Genomic DNA, 17644 nt, shown 5'->3' with positions numbered 1-17644 from the left:
TTCTTAACTTTTGAGAGGATCCCGGGGGGGGCACTCAAGGTAAATGACCTACCAGACGTTCGGCCCTTAAGGGTAGGTTTTTCATAGTTCAGCTAGTGCACTGTAAGGGTATGAAATTACAAGACTGCACTGAACTGCACTGTAAGGGTAGGAAATTTTGGTAAAAGGCCAATTTTTTGGTAAAATCATCACAAAATTGGTCAATTTTGGAGGAAAAATTCCACATTTTCTTGGAAAATTGCAAAAATTTTCGCCCTTACGGGCGAGAAATTTGGAAAAAGTGCACTGTAAGGGTATGATTTTTCATGGAAATTCACTGCACTGTAAGGGTCCGATTTTAGAAGCCAAATTTTGGGCCGAACGTATGGTCGATTTCAGAACGAGTGCCCCCCCCGGGGAGAGGATAGAGGACAAAAATTATTTTGCCTTGTAAATATTGTCACACCGGCTATTTTAGCATTTTATTGAATATTATTTTTAAGAGTCTCTCAAAGTTAAGACTCCGACGCAGAAATTCTACTAATTGGGGATGTATATGGACAACGGACTTTAATAATGTGATCATCATTCCACTGATCTCAAATATTATTCTCTTGATATCCACAGATCTACAACGAGATGATCCGCGACCTTTTAAACCCATCATCAGACTTCTTGGACCTGCGAGAAGACTACCGGGGAGTGCAAGTGGCCGGACTGACGTCATATGAAGCACGTGATACAAGTCACGTGATGGAGATGTTATCACGTGGTAACAAAGAGCGCATGTGCGAACCAACAGCTGTCAATAAAACTTCGTCACGATCGCACGCTGTGTTGCAAGTAAGTGCAGATTTTTCCTCTTATTTCTCTTTGCTGTCAATTCTTGGATTGTCATACTTCCGGTGAGAATGTTTGGATCATTTATGTACGTTCAAATAGTCATTCTTCTTCATATAAATTTTATTTTAAACAATAATCTCTTTGTTGTGTTTTATCAATGAAATTTTCGTTGAGTATAGTCTAGCAAGCTAGACGACTAATTTATACATAGTAGAACTAAAGCAAAAAGTAATGAATGGAACAATTTTAGTCGTCTAGAAACCTTTGTGCACTAACTCCAAACAAAAGAAAAGTGTCAATATTGCAATTATAATTTTTTCCTGCTCAAAATAATTCTTGAGAAAAAAATATGTGTGGATTTGTGTATTGAAAGTTTTTCATTTGAGTTGATTTCGTTTTGTGAGTTTGTTGTTGCTTGATAAATTGTTTTCTCGCTACGCAAGTTTCTGCGTAGCTAGCCGGGGTATCTATAAGGCTGGAACACCGGATTCTTCCAGTCGTTTATACAAACTAAATCCCGTATTATTATTATTATTATTAGTAGTATTGGTATTATTAGTATTACACGCATTATAAACGACTCCAGTCTACGTTGAGTATCGTAAGTTCTTATTTGGCCTCAACATCTTGAGCATGAAATTATTTTTATGCTGTTCTTGTTCTTGTTTCTTTGGAGGAATTTTAGCGTTACAATTGACTCTAACTAATTTGATCTTCAAGAGACTAAACATTATCTTCGAATTGTACGACTTCCCAGCTGATGGGACCATTACTTGAGTTCGAATTACAGAAAGATTCCAATAATAGATGTTCGAATTGTAAAGAGTTCACTGCTCTTTGCTTTGCTTTCAAGTGTTAATAATATCGTCATTCAAGGCCCGTTAATCCTTTTCACTACAACCACCCATAAAGCTGATGGTCTTAAGATGGCTTCTATTTCCAAACTAGATGTAACACACGTTTTTTTATAAGAACATTCAAAAATTTTGAAGCCTTCGGGTGTTCTTAATTTTTCGAGTTTTAAGCCTAAAAATGTTCTTAACATGTTCTTGTTTTTACCGTTTTTTGAGTATTTTTGTCCATTTTCTTAAGAAATCGGGATGTTTTAGAGTCCGCGAAGCCTTAAAATGCTCTTAACTTGTTCTTAGTATTTTGATCATCGAAGCCTTATATAGTCTGTTCTTATAAAAAAACGTGTATTCGTGCAATACTTTCTTTGGAAAATTGCACAGCATATCACATAGTGAAGTGTTTTTGAGCCTCAAAAAAGAAAAGATTTAGTACCTTAAAAGTCACGCTTAAAGGATTTGTTCTTAAATAAGAGTGTTAGTGATATCGTTTGTGTAATCAACATTATTAATTTACAAGCTTTTTCACAATGAATTGACAAGGATGTGGAGCAAGATTGGTCAGAAAGAGGAAAAAAGAAAAACAATTCTTTGTCTATTCAGCACAATATAACAATGGGAAGATACTATCCTGATATGAGTGTATGCGCCTGATACGAAACGGGAACACTTGTGTAAAACGAAAACCTTTAAAACTTTCTAATTGCTATTTCGTAGGTTACAGTTGAGCAGAAAAGTAGCATCAGAGATGTTTCAGAAGAAATCAAAACAGCTAAATTGTTCATGATCGACCTGGCAGGATCCGAACGTGCAGCTCAAACTCAGGTACATGTTTTTTGTAAGAACATCCAACATTTTAGAAGCCTTGGGATGCTCTTAACTTTTTGAGTTTTAATCAAAAAATGTTTTTAAGGTGTTATTATTTTCACCACATTCTGTGAGTAATTTTGTACATTTTCTTAAGTAATTGGATGTTTTGGTGTCCACAAAGCCTTAAAATGTTCTTAACATTTCTCAAGTTTTTGTTCATCGAAGCCTTATGTTCTTATATAGGTAGTTTGTTCTTATAAAGAAATATTTACTCCCGTAAACATGTAAGATATCCTCTCCAAAATCCTACGTGCTCAAAGAAGCCCTTTGACTTTCTTTTTCTGAATGGGATCCAGAAACAATTCATTCATCGTAATTTTTACTTTCACAGAATACAGGGAAGCGTTTTATTGAAGGAGCGCACATAAACCGCTCGCTGCTTGCTCTGGGAAACTGCATCAATGCTTTAGGTAAGGCTCTTAGTAATCACAAAGAAATGTATTTCAAATGAAACTAATTATTGTTTTAAGCCCCAAATTTCACCCTGATATTCCTATAGCCCGGGGGGAGGGGCAGCTGGGCAAAATGACCGACGGGTATGTGCGGGCCCTAAGGGTACCTTTTCCAAGATGTTTAAAATGCACTGTAAGGGTTGGAAAAACTAGAGATGCACTGTAAGGGTAGAAATTTCAGAAAATTCATGAAAAATGTAGATATTTTGCCCAAAAATGCTATCTTGACCATTTTTTTGCACGAAAAGGATTGAAAATTTGGGGGAAAATGCACTCTAAGGGTATGATTTTCACCGATTTTTACTGCACTGTAAGGGTGCAATTTTAAAAGCAAATTTTTGGCCCGCACATACCGCCAGTCTGCAAACCCAGTGCCCCTCCCGGGTCCTATAGTAGAACCTCTTTATTATAATGCGTAGATGTCAACGCCATCTCGGACAAACGTTTCTTTCACAGATCTACGTAACAACGTAGAACAGAACAAAAGCCTCTGTATGATCTTTGAAACATAATGTTGAAAGCAACCTCAGAACCAGTATTCAAGTATAAAATTTTATCTCATTTTTTCAGCGGAGAAAGGCTCAAAATACATCAATTATCGAGACAGCAAGCTAACGCGGCTTTTGAAGGTATGATCAACTCTAAGCTCTATATGACCCTAAACGTCATTTTTCTCGGTGACCCTAAACGTCATTTTTCTCGTTTGGTACACTTTGACAGGGACAGGGATAGCTGATATGGACTAAACTTGGGGAGCAGGTATGCGCAGAAAATGAGGGTCAGGTTTTTCACTTTTCAAAGTATCTCTTAGAGTTAAAAAAGTCAGGTGTGTCCCTCGAGTCGAGACGTGTCTTTCAACTAAAGGTAGAGAATAACAAGTTTAACATCACGTTTCAATTTATTCTGTACCTGTTTTATAGCAAGATTTCATGATTAAGCTCGTCGGAAATTAGAATGCAACTCTATCATTGCATTTTTATAATGGCATAGATACAGATTTCGACTTTTTGACAGATTTTTTTTACTTTTTTGTGATACAATAATACATAAAGGGTCTCTTGTAATCACGAAGTATTTTTTTTCAGGATTCACTCGGAGGAAATTGTAAAACAGTCATGATCGCTCACGTCAGCCCAGCGAGCGGGAGTTTCGAAGAGTCGCGGAACACTTTAATGTACGCTGACCGTGCCAAAAATATCAAACTAAAAGCCAAAAGAAACCAACACAGTGTCAATTACCATGTATCTCAGTATCAAGGCATCATTTCTGAATTACGCGAGGAGGTCATCAAACTGAAAGCTCAACTTGTTGAAGCAGAAACAATAGAGACTAGACCTACAGGTTAGTTTTTCGTATACATACCGTGAAAAAAGAGAATTCAACTGAAAGGCACATTAACTTTAGCCTCTATTACACGTCACGGCTTTCTCACTTTGCGACTTTTTTGATTCTTTGATATTACAGTTGACACTCTCTAATTCGATCTTCAAGGGGAATTGGATTTTCATCGAATAAGGGAGCTTATCGAATAGGGGAGCATCGTTTATGAGAGTTTCTTGTTGACTGGGACTTTAAATTTCATCGAATAAGAGAGCCTATCGAATAGTAGAACGTCGAATTAGAGAGCGTCAACTGTACTTTAAACTTTCGCAGCTCTAGTCTATACAGTTTTTTCTACGCAATTAACGTTTATTACACTTTGCGACTTTTTGAATGTTTTGAGCCCAACTTGACTTCACGTTTTAGCGATGTCAGCTGACCGGCAAACCATTGAAAAACTGAAAGATAACCTGAAGAAAAAATTCCAAGAGCAACTTGAATTACGGTAAACTTTTCTAATATAATTTCTGTTAAACTAATTAGACTACCACGCTAAAATAAGGCTTAGAGTAGAATGGAATAATTGAATAAAGCCCTAATGGAGGCCATAATGTCAAAGGGTTAGGGGTATCAATAGACAAATCACTTTCTATGAACTAAGCCCAAAGCCGAAGAAAATCCCCAAACGGGTTTTTTGCTGAAAAGAAACTCTCCCGCCGATTTTTTAACCGTATTAAACCCTATAACGGCTGTAAATTCGGCGAGTATATTATATTCCCGCCTTTACTATCCCTAAACGGACGATAACACCGTCTAGGGTATCAGTAGCGTCTTGGATACACTTTGATTATTTTAGACCACCAGATCAACACCATACATATACATAACTTCATCCTAAATATATTGTACCTTATCGGGGAAAACTTCGTCGAGGAAAATTTTCATCGGGGAAAATATTCGTCGGGGAAAAATATTCGTCACTTGCTGGTAGTTGGTAAACGCATTAAGGCTGGGGAAATTTTTCTCCGGGGAAAAATATTCGTCACTTGGCCAAAATTTCGTCACTTTTCCCCGACGAAGTTTTCCCCGATAAGGTATTAACATTTGTCTCCTTTTTCTCATCCACAGGAAAGAATTGATCGATTTGGAAGATTCTTCGTTACAATTTGCTGTCGAGTATCAACGCTATCTTCTGATCATTGATGAGTAAGCTCATTACTGATTTTATTCATTAAAAATCGGGTTATTCCACCATCAACATGGATATTGGGGGGGGGGTGGATTTCTGTCCAGGATTGTGCCTCGGGTGGATCGACTTTTGCCGTGCGACTATATACCCCTGCATGTGAAAAGATATAATAAGTTCGACAATGTCTTTATTACTTAAGAGCTCGAATTCAGACTTGAGATGATATAAGCATCCTTCATGCATTTTTCAGCCTTATCAATCATTCAGACTAAGCACTTCCAAGTCAGTTTTTCGGACTTTCGTATGCTCATAAAAAACCTAGTAAAATCACAAAAAGATAGGAAGTAAGACAAATTGCATAACTAATTTCGATTGGTTCTTTTCTAGATGGGAGCAAGAAGAGTTGAAGCACCGTACGCGCGAACCTGAACGCGTCAGCAAAGCGAACGTACGACAAATCTTCAGTAAGAAACCTCGAAAATCGATGAAAAGTCGATTCGCATACGATCCATTCGATATCGAGCGAAAAGACGATGATGATGAAAAATCATCGATCATTTCTCGAAGCTCCTTGCGGCCGCTTCATCATCAACGTGAGCCCGCGGACGTGATCGCGGCGCGTGATGAGTTGGATAACATCTTACAACAACAAGATGAGATTGAATGTCGTAAGAAAGAAATCAATGATCGACTTACGCGACAGACCCACGAAAACCAGGGCTTGGAGGAAACAATGTTAAGAAGAGCTTCTAACGAAAATCACCGTGAAGTGATCAAAAGTCTTTGTTTTCTTCATGAGTATCAAATAAGGTACGGTGTCTCTTCTTTTTTATAGAAACACAAAGTTTTTTGGAGTTGAGGAAATTTCGGGTTAAAGGGTAAAATGTAAACATTGCGCGAACCACGTGTCATTAAAGAAAACAATTAAAATCATGTGTCCAAAACAAACTTGTAAAACAATTAAACAATCAAAATTAACCATATTTGGTTTGATTTTTTATTTTGACATGTGACATTTGTTTTGATTTTGTATCAGCTGCATACATTTTGTTTACAAATTTCGCAAGTACTGTTATGTACCTTTAAAGAGGTTTGAGTTAATGTGACTCTACTGTATTTTTTGCGCCTTTTTTGTCTTAAAGTCAACCATCTGTTATCTGAATCCCTGTTATTCTAATCTTTCTGTAATTCGAATTAAAATATTGGTCCCATTATGCGGAATATCGAATAAAATACTCTCCATAACCCGAATCTTTCTATAATTCAAAGAAACTTTTTGGTCCCTTTAAGATCGAAATAGCGAGAGTCAACAATGTTGCACCGAATGACCTGGTCTTTTTCATTTGTGATTATTCTAAATGAAGCCCCCTGTCTCACTGTACTCAAATGATAAATGACCTAGAGTTATTTATGTCTGAAATACCTTTCCTTTCAAGTTCCCTCGTCCCTTACTCGCGTTTTAAAAAGTTTTCTCCGCATCCCTATTGAAGGAGTAAACCAAATTATGAATCTTTCAATCACGACGATGTTTTTGTTGTTTTTAGGAATATGGAGCTTGAATCTATGGCGTTGATGAAAGAATTTCTTTTACAACAAAAAGATTTAGAGACACAGCGAAGTGATATGAGAAGACGTCTGGTTGATGAAGTTGTTGATCTACAGAAAAATGTCATCACTGGTATGTTTTAATTCCCCACTTTCTATTTCCAGAAAAGATCATAAAACATAATACCTTTTAATCACCTTTTGACCGCAAAGTAGAATGTTGCTTATATTATTCTTGTTTAATTTTTCCCGACATGTTTCGCCCCGGTCCGTTCTCAAGGGTGGAATGATATTTATATAGAAAAAGATTTTAGACAACATTACGTCATCGTAATCGTAATCAATAGCATATGAATTTTTAGTAAACCTCCTGGTTTTTTTACCTTATCTTGTGCTTCGACTTCCTTTCACAATCCATCAACCATCAATCCATCTTTCATAAGATATCGAAAGCGATCGGGTTACATAATTTTAAAAAAAATGAAAAAGTTTTGATTGGAGTGTATGAATTTAAAACTAGACTAGAAATCTAAGCTAGTTTGATCCAGTCAGTCACCAGGATAAATCTGATGGTAACTTTTGACTGACTAAATTCCTACGCAAACTAGGAATATAAACTAGTAAATATAAAAAATATTTAAAGGGTCGCAAAGGCTTTATGGCCATAAGCCGCGTGTCCTAGCCTTTTGAATACGGGCTTAGTTAACTTGGCTAAGGAAGAACGCGGTCTTTTAAATCACGTATTCAATCATTTTTCTTTCAGAGAACGAACTGGAGTACCCTTCAGATATTTCCTCCATACATCAATTATACAAAGAACAAGTTCTCAAAGACACTGCCATGCTCTCTTCTCTACATATTGTAAGTTCAGCATTGCTAAGGGAAACGTGTAAAACTAGTTGGCACACAACGTTTTTTCAACGTTTATCTAATGTTCACAACGCCCATATAACGTTAGATTAACGTTGAAAGTAAATCTCATCACTTGTGTCTGAAAGGCCAATTGTTGTTTTACTAAGATTTACTTTGTAAGCGACTGTCATCCCAACTGACACCCCAACTGACACAAAATGAAAAAAAAAATTTTATGAAGCAAGCCTTGAAGGTAAATTGGTCATCATCGTAAATATTTAAAGCAAAACTGTCCTATATCCATTTCGATTATTAGTCTGGGTAGGTTATAGGTCATTGGACATGTGACACAATACACCTTTTTCGACCAGCCGCCAATTGCCGCGTGGACATATTTTTGTCTGTTTTACCACTCTAAAACCGTCCCAGTCTTTTTTTCGAACCTATAGACAATAGAAAAAGGTGTAAAAAAAGAATTAGATCTAGTTTAGGGTGGTAAAACCTGTAAAACAAACAAAAAAATGCCCGCGTGGCAATTGGCGGCTATGGTCGAAAAGGTGTATCCTGGTACTAAGATGCTTTCGGAGACTCAAATGGATTGAAAAAATTTTGTCAATTTTGTAACTCTTTCGGAATCTTTTCTACTGAAAGTAAATTTAATTTAGATGCTTTATTTAGGAGTTTGGTGTTGGAAGCACCCTCAATGGCTGCACATTTCAATACCCACACGTGAATGATATTTCTTTTTTTTTCTAGGAATCGAAGAGATATGGAGGCTCCAAAAGTAAGTCTTTACATTCTTAAAACATACTCCTTCAGCTGGTACACAACGTTGTTTCAACGTTCATCTAACGTTATACTGTACTTATCTCTAACAATCCAAAAGTTCCCTTAACAATCAAAAAGTCGCTAAAAAGTGGCTATACCGCAGAACTATCCGAATTTTCGTGATTTGGGTTCTTTTGATTTTTAAGGAAACTTTTAGACCGTTATAGGTAAGTACGGTATTGGCGTTGTGAAACATTAGGTAAACATCGAAATAACGATGTCTTCAATCTGGCTTTTCAATGTGGAATATACCTTAACCTAAGTCAGAGATCACTGCAATGCACACTTCGTATTCAGAGCAATCAATCTCATTTAAAAGAATTATAAAAAGGAACACTCTCTGGCATTGATTTTGAGTTTTTTCTGAAACCATCGTTGAAAATCAACGGATCTTTAAACCAAACTATTTTTCATCATAGTTCCATCACTGCCATCCATTCGTGATACCACCATGTCACGTGACCAATCACCGACCGCCAGTGTCATTCGGACGCGCGCCTCTATACCACGTGTCGAACAATTAAAAGACAGGCCACGTGATCATAACAAACATGGCGGCATTGCTGTAGGAGGAAATTCTTTCCGAAGAACGGACTTTTTTAATGATACGGAGAGCATGTGAGTTCTTAGTTGTTGAACGTACTGTGCTATTTCAAAATGTTACTCGGGGTTATTTCATAAATCGTAGATTGTTTTTAAAAGTTTATTAAATTTTGACGAAATTAGACATCACCATATCTGTCATTTTCAGTTCATATCTGTCAACACCAATACTAGACTCCTGATTATTAAATAGTTATCCTCTAATATCGGTGACCTGTCCACCAGAAGGGCAGGGTAGGCTAGGCTGTTAACGTCAAATACTTTTTCCAAGCTGCCACCCCTGAACAAAAATTCGTTCTCTTTATCATTCTTTTGAAATCTTCTTCCATTGTTATTCAGAAGTAGCCGATACACAGCGACGCGTGACCCAATCTCCTTTCCCTCAACCGACAACGACCAAATGAGCGAAACAAGCAGTGTTGTCAATCTACGCATGCGTAAAGCAAAGAAAAACAACATTATAAATCACTATAGTAACAGCAATAACAACAGACCAGCTTTACGGAAAAAAGAGACTTTTACGTTCCCGAAAACAGAACAGCCAATTTTAAATGAGGAAACGCTCGTTCGAACGCGCGGAAAAACATTCCGCGTGTCCGGAAAACCCGAAAGTGATGAAGAGCGAAGTCTGGTAGTCGCCAAAATCAACCATAAACATCTAAAGAAAAGGAGCTTCGAAATTGATACTGCTTCTTTGAAAGATTCAGAACTGGCCAGTACCCGGGAAGAAGTCGAAGGCCGGAAGAGGTCCGCATCAGCCGGTATGATTCGAGAAAAAGTGAAAAAGCACCAAACGAGGAATGAGAAACTGCTTCCTAAACGAAACAATATGGTGATGACGTCAGAGAAAGAATCAAAGCCTACTTGGAATAATAATTTCTCAAGCAAAAAAGGTAATTTTACCCTGTTTCGTATTTTCATAATAGCCAGTCTTTCTTTTCATTACAAATTGATTCAGGCTAATTAAAATCAAGCCTTTTGCAAGTGAATATACTTTATAGGAAATCTGTTCCGTGTTTTGCGATGCATCCACAGGGCTTTCCTTAGATTCATTATCATATGAATTACGTCATGAGCGACGCTTACCTCGTTGTCAAAATATTGCTATGGTAATTGATTCCCAAAAGAGTTCATAGGAAGTTTACCGTCGTTTTTTATAAGACTCTCATTTCCGCACTAGGATTCCCCTTGCCAGTTTTCTAGCGGAGAAAGACCAGGACTTCGGGTAGTTAAAAATGAGCTTCGGAAAGCTAGGGAGTTTCGTGATTAAAGACAAGATTTTCCGTACCATTAGAAACAAACCCTTTCCAATCTAATGCCGGTTATCCCAGGAAAAATAGTGTAAAGATTCCGGAAAAGTGACAAGAATCTTAGAGCGGAAATGGGAAGCTTATATAAAAACGACGGTACGTATTTTAACAAAAGTAACACTTGAATAATCAATAGATTTTTTATAATGGTTTCAAAAAGAGGCAGTCGTTGCACTCAAAAATAATTATGAGAAAGCCTGTAATAAAAAATGCTATCTTTATAATTTTCCAACAGCAAAAGAAGCAAATGCTACAACAACAAACAAGACAGGAACACGTTTTCGAAGGACTGTCGATAATCTACCCACATTGAAAAAAGCAAAATTCTCACAACATGGAAACATGCTCATTGTTGGTGCAAGTGATTCATTAGCGGTCAGTGGGACATCTTTTATACCGAAACAAACACAACCGGGCTTTGGGCGAATCTGATTCGTTGAAAATATCGATTCGTAATATTAGCGATATGAAACGATTCCGATTGGCTAAAAGAATTGTATTTTACAGTCAAGAAAAAAATTATATCAATGACTACGATATCAATGACTTATTCAATGACCACTTGAATTTAGCCAATTTCGATCTGCATCTTGAATATTCCCAAGTTGGATGGCGAGAAAAATTAAAAATCAGCGCTCTAAAATTTCCTGAGAGCTTGTCGTTATTTTGTGATGAACTTGACGACGGTTAACAGAATATCTGTTCCTATATTTAAAATGAATAGTCTTTTATTTTTCAAAAGATTGTTCGTTTTTTTTTTCTTTGTACATATATATACAGATTGTAAAAACGAAAGTCAGAATTTTTCCAGATGCATATTTACACCAGAAACGCACTGACATTTTGTACATATCTTTTATTTATAAAACATCTCCATAAGAGAATTAATAAAGCACCATAGAGAAATATTCCTGTCAAACCCCTGACTTGCGTTGTTTCATTTTAAAGTACTGCCATATCATAGACCTGCAATCATGGACTTAAATTCCCATATTTTCCCCATTATCCCCCATTTGCAATGTTCAATGAACGGTGGGACGGCCGTGTACACTGGACATTGCGAATGGGGGGAGGGGGGTCTGTTTTCTACATTTCACTGCAAATTCCTTTTTGTCTCAACACTTTTGTTTGTCCCTGTTAAATAACACCCAAAATCTTATCCCCATTTGGACATTATACTTATATCTCTTGAGTCCCATAGCTTCAAAAAAGGTCTTGATAATAACATTGCAATCTCGTTCCCTGTGTATTATCGGCTTTTTCATACTAGCTGATAGCTACCGTGAAAAGCACAGCTCAAAATCATATATTTACGCTGTGCCGACGAATCGAGATTCTATTCATCGCGCAATCAGCGAAGACAAAAGTAACCATGACGACCATCCAAGATCTTGGATGAGCGTCATAGTCGATATTTTTATTCCCGTCGTTGAAAACACAACTTACAAAAAGTCATCAATGCTTTGTAAAAAGAGTCAGTGATAGAGAATCATAACATAAAGTCTGTCTATTATTTCGATTCAATTAAAGTGACATTTCCATAATTAATAGTTTAGTAATTACTGTTATACATTTGGGGATCATGTAAAAGATTTCTTTCGAAATAAACTCATTTCAACTACACTTGGAGGTTTCTGGGGAATTCGTAAATAGTAAACTTCATACTGATACAGTCTGCTAGACATCATGAACATATAAACGAATGGACGTCTATCTTTTATTGTCTCTTTGAAGCGAGCTTCGTTGCCGCCTGTATTTCAAAATTGGTATGAAAAATCCGACAATATTCCGTCATAATTTTATTTCTTTGAATTATTTAGGTAAAAGGGTTGATAGAGCTTGAACATTACTCCTAATGCACAAAAAAATTATTTTCGAATTTTTTCACAAGTTTGCAATATATTTTATCGACATTTTCAACTCTAAAATGCAGAATTTCAACTGCGTGTATACTTTTGAATCCCTTTTGTCACTCCAATAATTTTTTTTATGACTTGAAAAAAATAGCTTGCCAAAGTTGAGAGCCTGTTTCATAAGAATATCGAAATTAGAATGTGACACTCTGTAAAATTATTAGACACTTTTAAGTCAAAATTTAGAAATATTAGTCGGAGTTTTGACAAGCTGACGATGATTGTGCCTCTGTTATCTTTGTTATGATATAGATAAACGACTTGAGAAGAGTAGAATAACAGAGACTTTTGTCGAAGTTTTGACGTTGTTAGCAAGGTATTCCCAAGTGGTATATCATCAAAATCTATTGTTTCATTTTATGCTTTTAACGAGGCGGCAACGAAGCTAGCAGCCTTTTCTACAAAAAGACAAAGGAGATGGATGTCCAGTCGTTTATATGTTCATGTAGACATTAATAAGGTAATATTTGCTCTTCATCTTTGATTTTTTCTACAGTGATTAGATTGACACATGCGCGATAAAATTTCTATTATTTGTCTTCAGAGGTTACTATTTTCTTTGAAAACTTAACCTCTGATACTCAGGGTAGCTGATAGCGCCAGATAGCATTGTCCTTGAATTGAAGAAGTTTACAAAATATGGTCTCCTGGTAGAAGATTACCCTGTGTACCAGAGGCCAAGTTTTCATCAGAGAAAATCTTGATATTTATTCGCGAGCTGTGATACTCACGGCAGTAGAAGATAAAGGAACACATATTTCGCTAAAAAATTACTTCGCCGACATACAGCTTCTGTCCGCATTCTTCGCAAACTACGTTCTGTTCATGGGCCCCGTCAACGGGGGGGGGGGGGGTATGGGTCCATGGCCCCCCAGTTTTTGGTAGACCATGTCATACGTTTTTAAAGTTACTATTTTAAGGGCTCTGACCATAGTGAATTTTTCATAATTGCCGTGTTTAAAATGTGTTTTCTGACTGATGTAACCAACAAAACTATGGAATGTTATACATTTTCTGTTAGACAAACTATTATTCCTAAATCTGAAAATTCAAAAATTGCATTGAAAAAATTTGACGAAGAAGAAAATGAAGACTTTTGCGAGGAAGTGTATTTCAACTTTGAAGAGCTTAGTTTCGGCGAAGAAAAAAACATTTTGTAAACTTTTTCGCAGTAGATGGTGTATCTTTTACCGAACAATAAAAATTTTTGCGGAAAATTTTTGTAAATGCTTCTTTGTCACGAAATCTTCAAAATAGTGGTTTTTCATCAATTTTTCATCTGGATTTTGCTTAAAAAAACAGTCATAACTTTTGACACATCGTTTTAGAAAAATTTTCCGCAAAATTTAAAATAGTTCAATTCTTTACGGACAGTGTAAAGAAATTTTGAAACAAAAAAGTTAATTACCCATTAAAACTAAGCACTTTTTGTAAAAGAGGGCGATGCAACATATTATTAACATCTTTTTAAAATTCATAACGCCATTTTTGCAATTAAATTCTTAATTACTCTTAAGGGATTCGATTAAAAAGCAATTTATAAAGGCAACTCTTTGTTAAAAGTGTTAAGGAACCTGAAATATAACTTTTATGTTCAAATACCAAAATCAATTTTTGGACTATGGTCAGAGCCCTTAAGCTGGTTTGAGACCAAATAACCACAAAAACTATTATTCTCCCCAAATGGATATCGTTTTAAGGTATTTTGAGGGGGTAAAAAGTGAAAAATTTTCTTCGTCGCCCAACCATGGTGGACGACATTTTTTTCAAAAATGTTGGCCCCCTCACTCAAAATGACTCGCCGGGGCCCATGCTGTTCTAAAAAGATATGGCGAATGTATAACGATCTAACCTGATTTTTCCGCCGAAAAATTCAAAATTGCGTTGCCTTTTGCTTGAAGAAGTTGAAAAGGAAACGAGTTCTAATGTTTATGTTTATGATTGACGATATTTTGGCCCTGGATAGCAGAGGCCAAGTTTTTGGACCTACCCCGGTGGAGGTCCTATAAATTAACCAGTGTTTGTTCGTCCGTCCGTTCGTTCGTCTGTTACCAACTTTTCTCAGGATTGAATCATAGGAATCTTTTAATTTTTCGTACAAAGGTGCAAAATGGCTGTGGCCAAAATGTGACGGAGCCCGATTTTCGAAAAAAAAAATTTTTGGGCCAATTTGGGCCAAAAAGCGGCTAAAAAACGGGTTTTTTAGACTTTGTGAAAAATTGGATCATTAATTTTTTCTGATTTTTTGTACGAAAGTACGGTACCATCATAGGTAAAAGATAGCTCAAGCAGATTTTTGCAAAAAAATTTTGTTGGCTCAAAAGACGCATGTTTATCTATAAGAATCACTATTAATAAGCATACATCAATGTTCTTAGTCAAATTACTCATTTTTTTATGAGATAGATGTTTTTTTTGCTCATGAGGGCTTACTTTTAGAGAGTATGTGTGTTTAGACATGAAATTTTGGTTGCTTAGCTTAGCGTGTTTTTATAGAAAAACTGGTCAAATTCGATATTTTTTTATAAGCACATTATCAATTACTTAGGTATTACCTTTTCTCGAGATTGGCTCTTTCATTCTTTATGATTTTTTGCACAAAGATGCATAACTTTGAACCCTCAAATGTGACGGAGCCCGATTTTTGAAAAAAAATGTTTTTGGGCAAATTTGGGCCAAAAAACGGCTAAAAAAGGGTTTTTTGGACTTTGTGAAATATTGGATCATTGTTTTTTTCTGATTTTTTACATGAAAGTAGGTAAAAGATGGCTCAAGCAGATTTTTGTGCAAAAAGAATTTTTCAGCTCAAAAAACGCATCTTTATTTATAAGAATCACTATTAATAAGCATACATCAATGTTATTAGCCAAATTACTCAATTTTTTAATGAGATAGATGTTTTTTTTTTTGCTCACGAAGTCTTGAATATGAAAGATTACTTCAAGAGCATGAAATTTTGGTTTCTAAACGTTTTTTTTATAAGAAACAAACGACTAATTTTGATAGATCGTCACTATACTTTCTGAATGATTGTTTAACGGTCATGCTCACGTAGATATCAATTATATTTGTTAAATGCATAACCAGGTAGGTCCATAAAAGTATCACTTGTTATCAATTTAAAGATGAAAAAAATATTCATTGTCGATACTTATTCGAGCTGTGATGTGATATGTACCCCCGGGGGGGGGTACTTAGGCAAAATGGGTGCCGGGTATGTGCGAGCAATAAGGGTACCTTTTCTCATTCCTCAAAAGTCTCTCAAAGGGGTACAAATTCAAAAGTTAGTCTCTGAAAGGGTCCCAAAATCACAAAAATCAAAAATTTCTCTCTCAAAGGGTCTCGATTTCCAAGAATTTTGACCAAAATTTGGTGAAAATCAAACCAAAATTTTGAAAAAAATGGACCAAAATTTAGGAAAAAGTCTCTCAAAGGGTCCCAATTTTGTCTCTCAAAGGGCCGATTTTCGATTTTCGGCTCGGACATACCCGTCACCTCGCAAACCTAGTACCCCCCCCCCCGGGTATGTACCCACGGTACCGCAGGTTCCATCCATGCCATACAGTGCATATTTTTAAAAGTCCACCCTTACAGAACATTTATGCTATTTTGAAAAAACATACCCGTCGGTCAATTTGCCTGACTACCACCCCCCCCAGGGATTGCTACAAACCTTTCATAAGTGGAGCCATGCCATAGCTACTTTTAGAATCCATACTTTGTAGCGTGGAGTAATGAGAATTAACTTGGAGATCAACAAAAGACCGCTGTTACCGGTGGTCCGTTATTTCACCGGAAACTAGTTGAGCCGGAAAAATATCACATTCAAAACAAACATCATCCAATCCAAAATGGCAGCATGAAAAACTTGAAAATGACAAAGCTTTGCAGTTTTTATTAGTTATCTGGCTTCAGCTTCATGCGGGCTTCATGCCAATTGTAGAGGTGAGAAAACAATGGAAGTCAGGGAGGAAGCAAGTTATAGTTAAGATCACCAAAACCAAAAAGACATGGATCGTTTTATAAGGCATCCATGATTTGAGAGTTTAACTTTGTATTTTAAGGACCAGCCAGGTCATTCATTTAAGGGCTATGCATATAGCCTCCACTCACTCCACTGTGCACTGATGCAAGATTTACCCCCGACTTCACGGTACTGTTTTTCTTAGTACCTTCAACTGCTCTAACTTGGGACTATCTGACAAAACATGGGATGGACGGCAATAGACCTTTTTTCAAAAAGAGGACGTCCTGTTGAATAATTATGTAGTCCAGCCATAAAAACAATGACAGAGCCATGCATAATTACTGTATTATGCATATTGTAATAATTATGCATGGTTTTATCATTGTTTTTCTGCTGGACTACATAATTATTCAACAGGGTGGCCTCTTTGATAAAAGGTCTATTCAGCTACCATTTCACCAAACCTTCAAAGTCATTTGATTTGATAGCCCTTTTTTCAAAGAGGCCACCCTGTTGGTTGAATAATTATGTAGTCCAGCAGAGAAAGGACCCTGCCGACGCACCGGACTGTCTGGTGTATTTCAGCGTAGACCTAAAGCTCTAAATCAGCATCTAATAACATGAAAACCAGAATATGATTCTTCAATGGGAATCAAAACTATAAAGTGCACTTACAAACATCAATTTGTCAGATCTAACAAAATTAATAACCACACTGTCATCATTGATAATAAAACAAACGATTTTCTGTCAAGAGCCTTGTAAACATTCCAACAACTTCCATCAAAATGATCTATCACAGCTCAGTCTACCATTTTTAACGCAGTCCAAGGATTGAGCCGAGAACGCTCCGCGAACTCCTGCGCGGGTGAAAAACTTCAATCTGTCAATCATTTTCTCAAGCGAAGAGTACGCGAAGCGATTCTAGCTTTACGATAGTGCCGCGGGTCATCAATGGATAGTATTCAATTATCATTATCCCTTTATTTTCATTCATAGAACTTTTGCAAAAAAAAGGAAAAATAGAAAAGTTGTATTTTTTAATGCTCTATTCACATACTGAATTTGAAAGATCTTCTATGTGGCGTTTTTTTGCAAACTTCAAAAAACTGATTTTTGTCCCGC

The 17644-nt window shown here is 36.4% G+C and overlaps 1 protein-coding gene across 3 annotated transcripts in view; it reads left to right on the top strand.

Moving 5' to 3' along the window:
• LOC136801888 (kinesin-like protein KIF19) overlaps positions 1 to 11545 on the top strand; it is a 32024-nt gene extending 20479 nt beyond the window's left edge. For all 3 annotated transcript variants that reach the window (XM_067058558.1, XM_067058560.1, XM_067058559.1), the window contains 14 exons: positions 607 to 822; positions 2388 to 2495; positions 2872 to 2950; positions 3563 to 3621; positions 4078 to 4333; positions 4739 to 4817; positions 5441 to 5518; positions 5889 to 6311; positions 7046 to 7179; positions 7810 to 7907; positions 8655 to 8682; positions 9146 to 9344; positions 9669 to 10222; positions 10875 to 11545. In XM_067058558.1, coding sequence (XP_066914659.1) covers positions 607 to 822; positions 2388 to 2495; positions 2872 to 2950; positions 3563 to 3621; positions 4078 to 4333; positions 4739 to 4817; positions 5441 to 5518; positions 5889 to 6311; positions 7046 to 7179; positions 7810 to 7907; positions 8655 to 8682; positions 9146 to 9344; positions 9669 to 10222; positions 10875 to 11071 — 2508 coding nt within the window. In that variant the 3' untranslated portion in view covers positions 11072 to 11545. The remainder of the gene's footprint in view (positions 1 to 606; positions 823 to 2387; positions 2496 to 2871; positions 2951 to 3562; positions 3622 to 4077; positions 4334 to 4738; positions 4818 to 5440; positions 5519 to 5888; positions 6312 to 7045; positions 7180 to 7809; positions 7908 to 8654; positions 8683 to 9145; positions 9345 to 9668; positions 10223 to 10874) is intronic.
• Positions 11546 to 17644: the final 6099 nt, after the last annotated feature.

Source organism: Clytia hemisphaerica, unplaced genomic scaffold (assembly GCF_902728285.1).
Source record: "Clytia hemisphaerica strain Z4C2 unplaced genomic scaffold, Clytia hemisphaerica genome assembly, whole genome shotgun sequence".
Taxonomy (NCBI): Eukaryota; Metazoa; Cnidaria; class Hydrozoa; order Leptothecata; family Clytiidae; genus Clytia; species Clytia hemisphaerica.
Note: the sequence above shows the minus strand (reverse complement) of the source record. Positions and strands in the feature narration are given on the sequence as shown.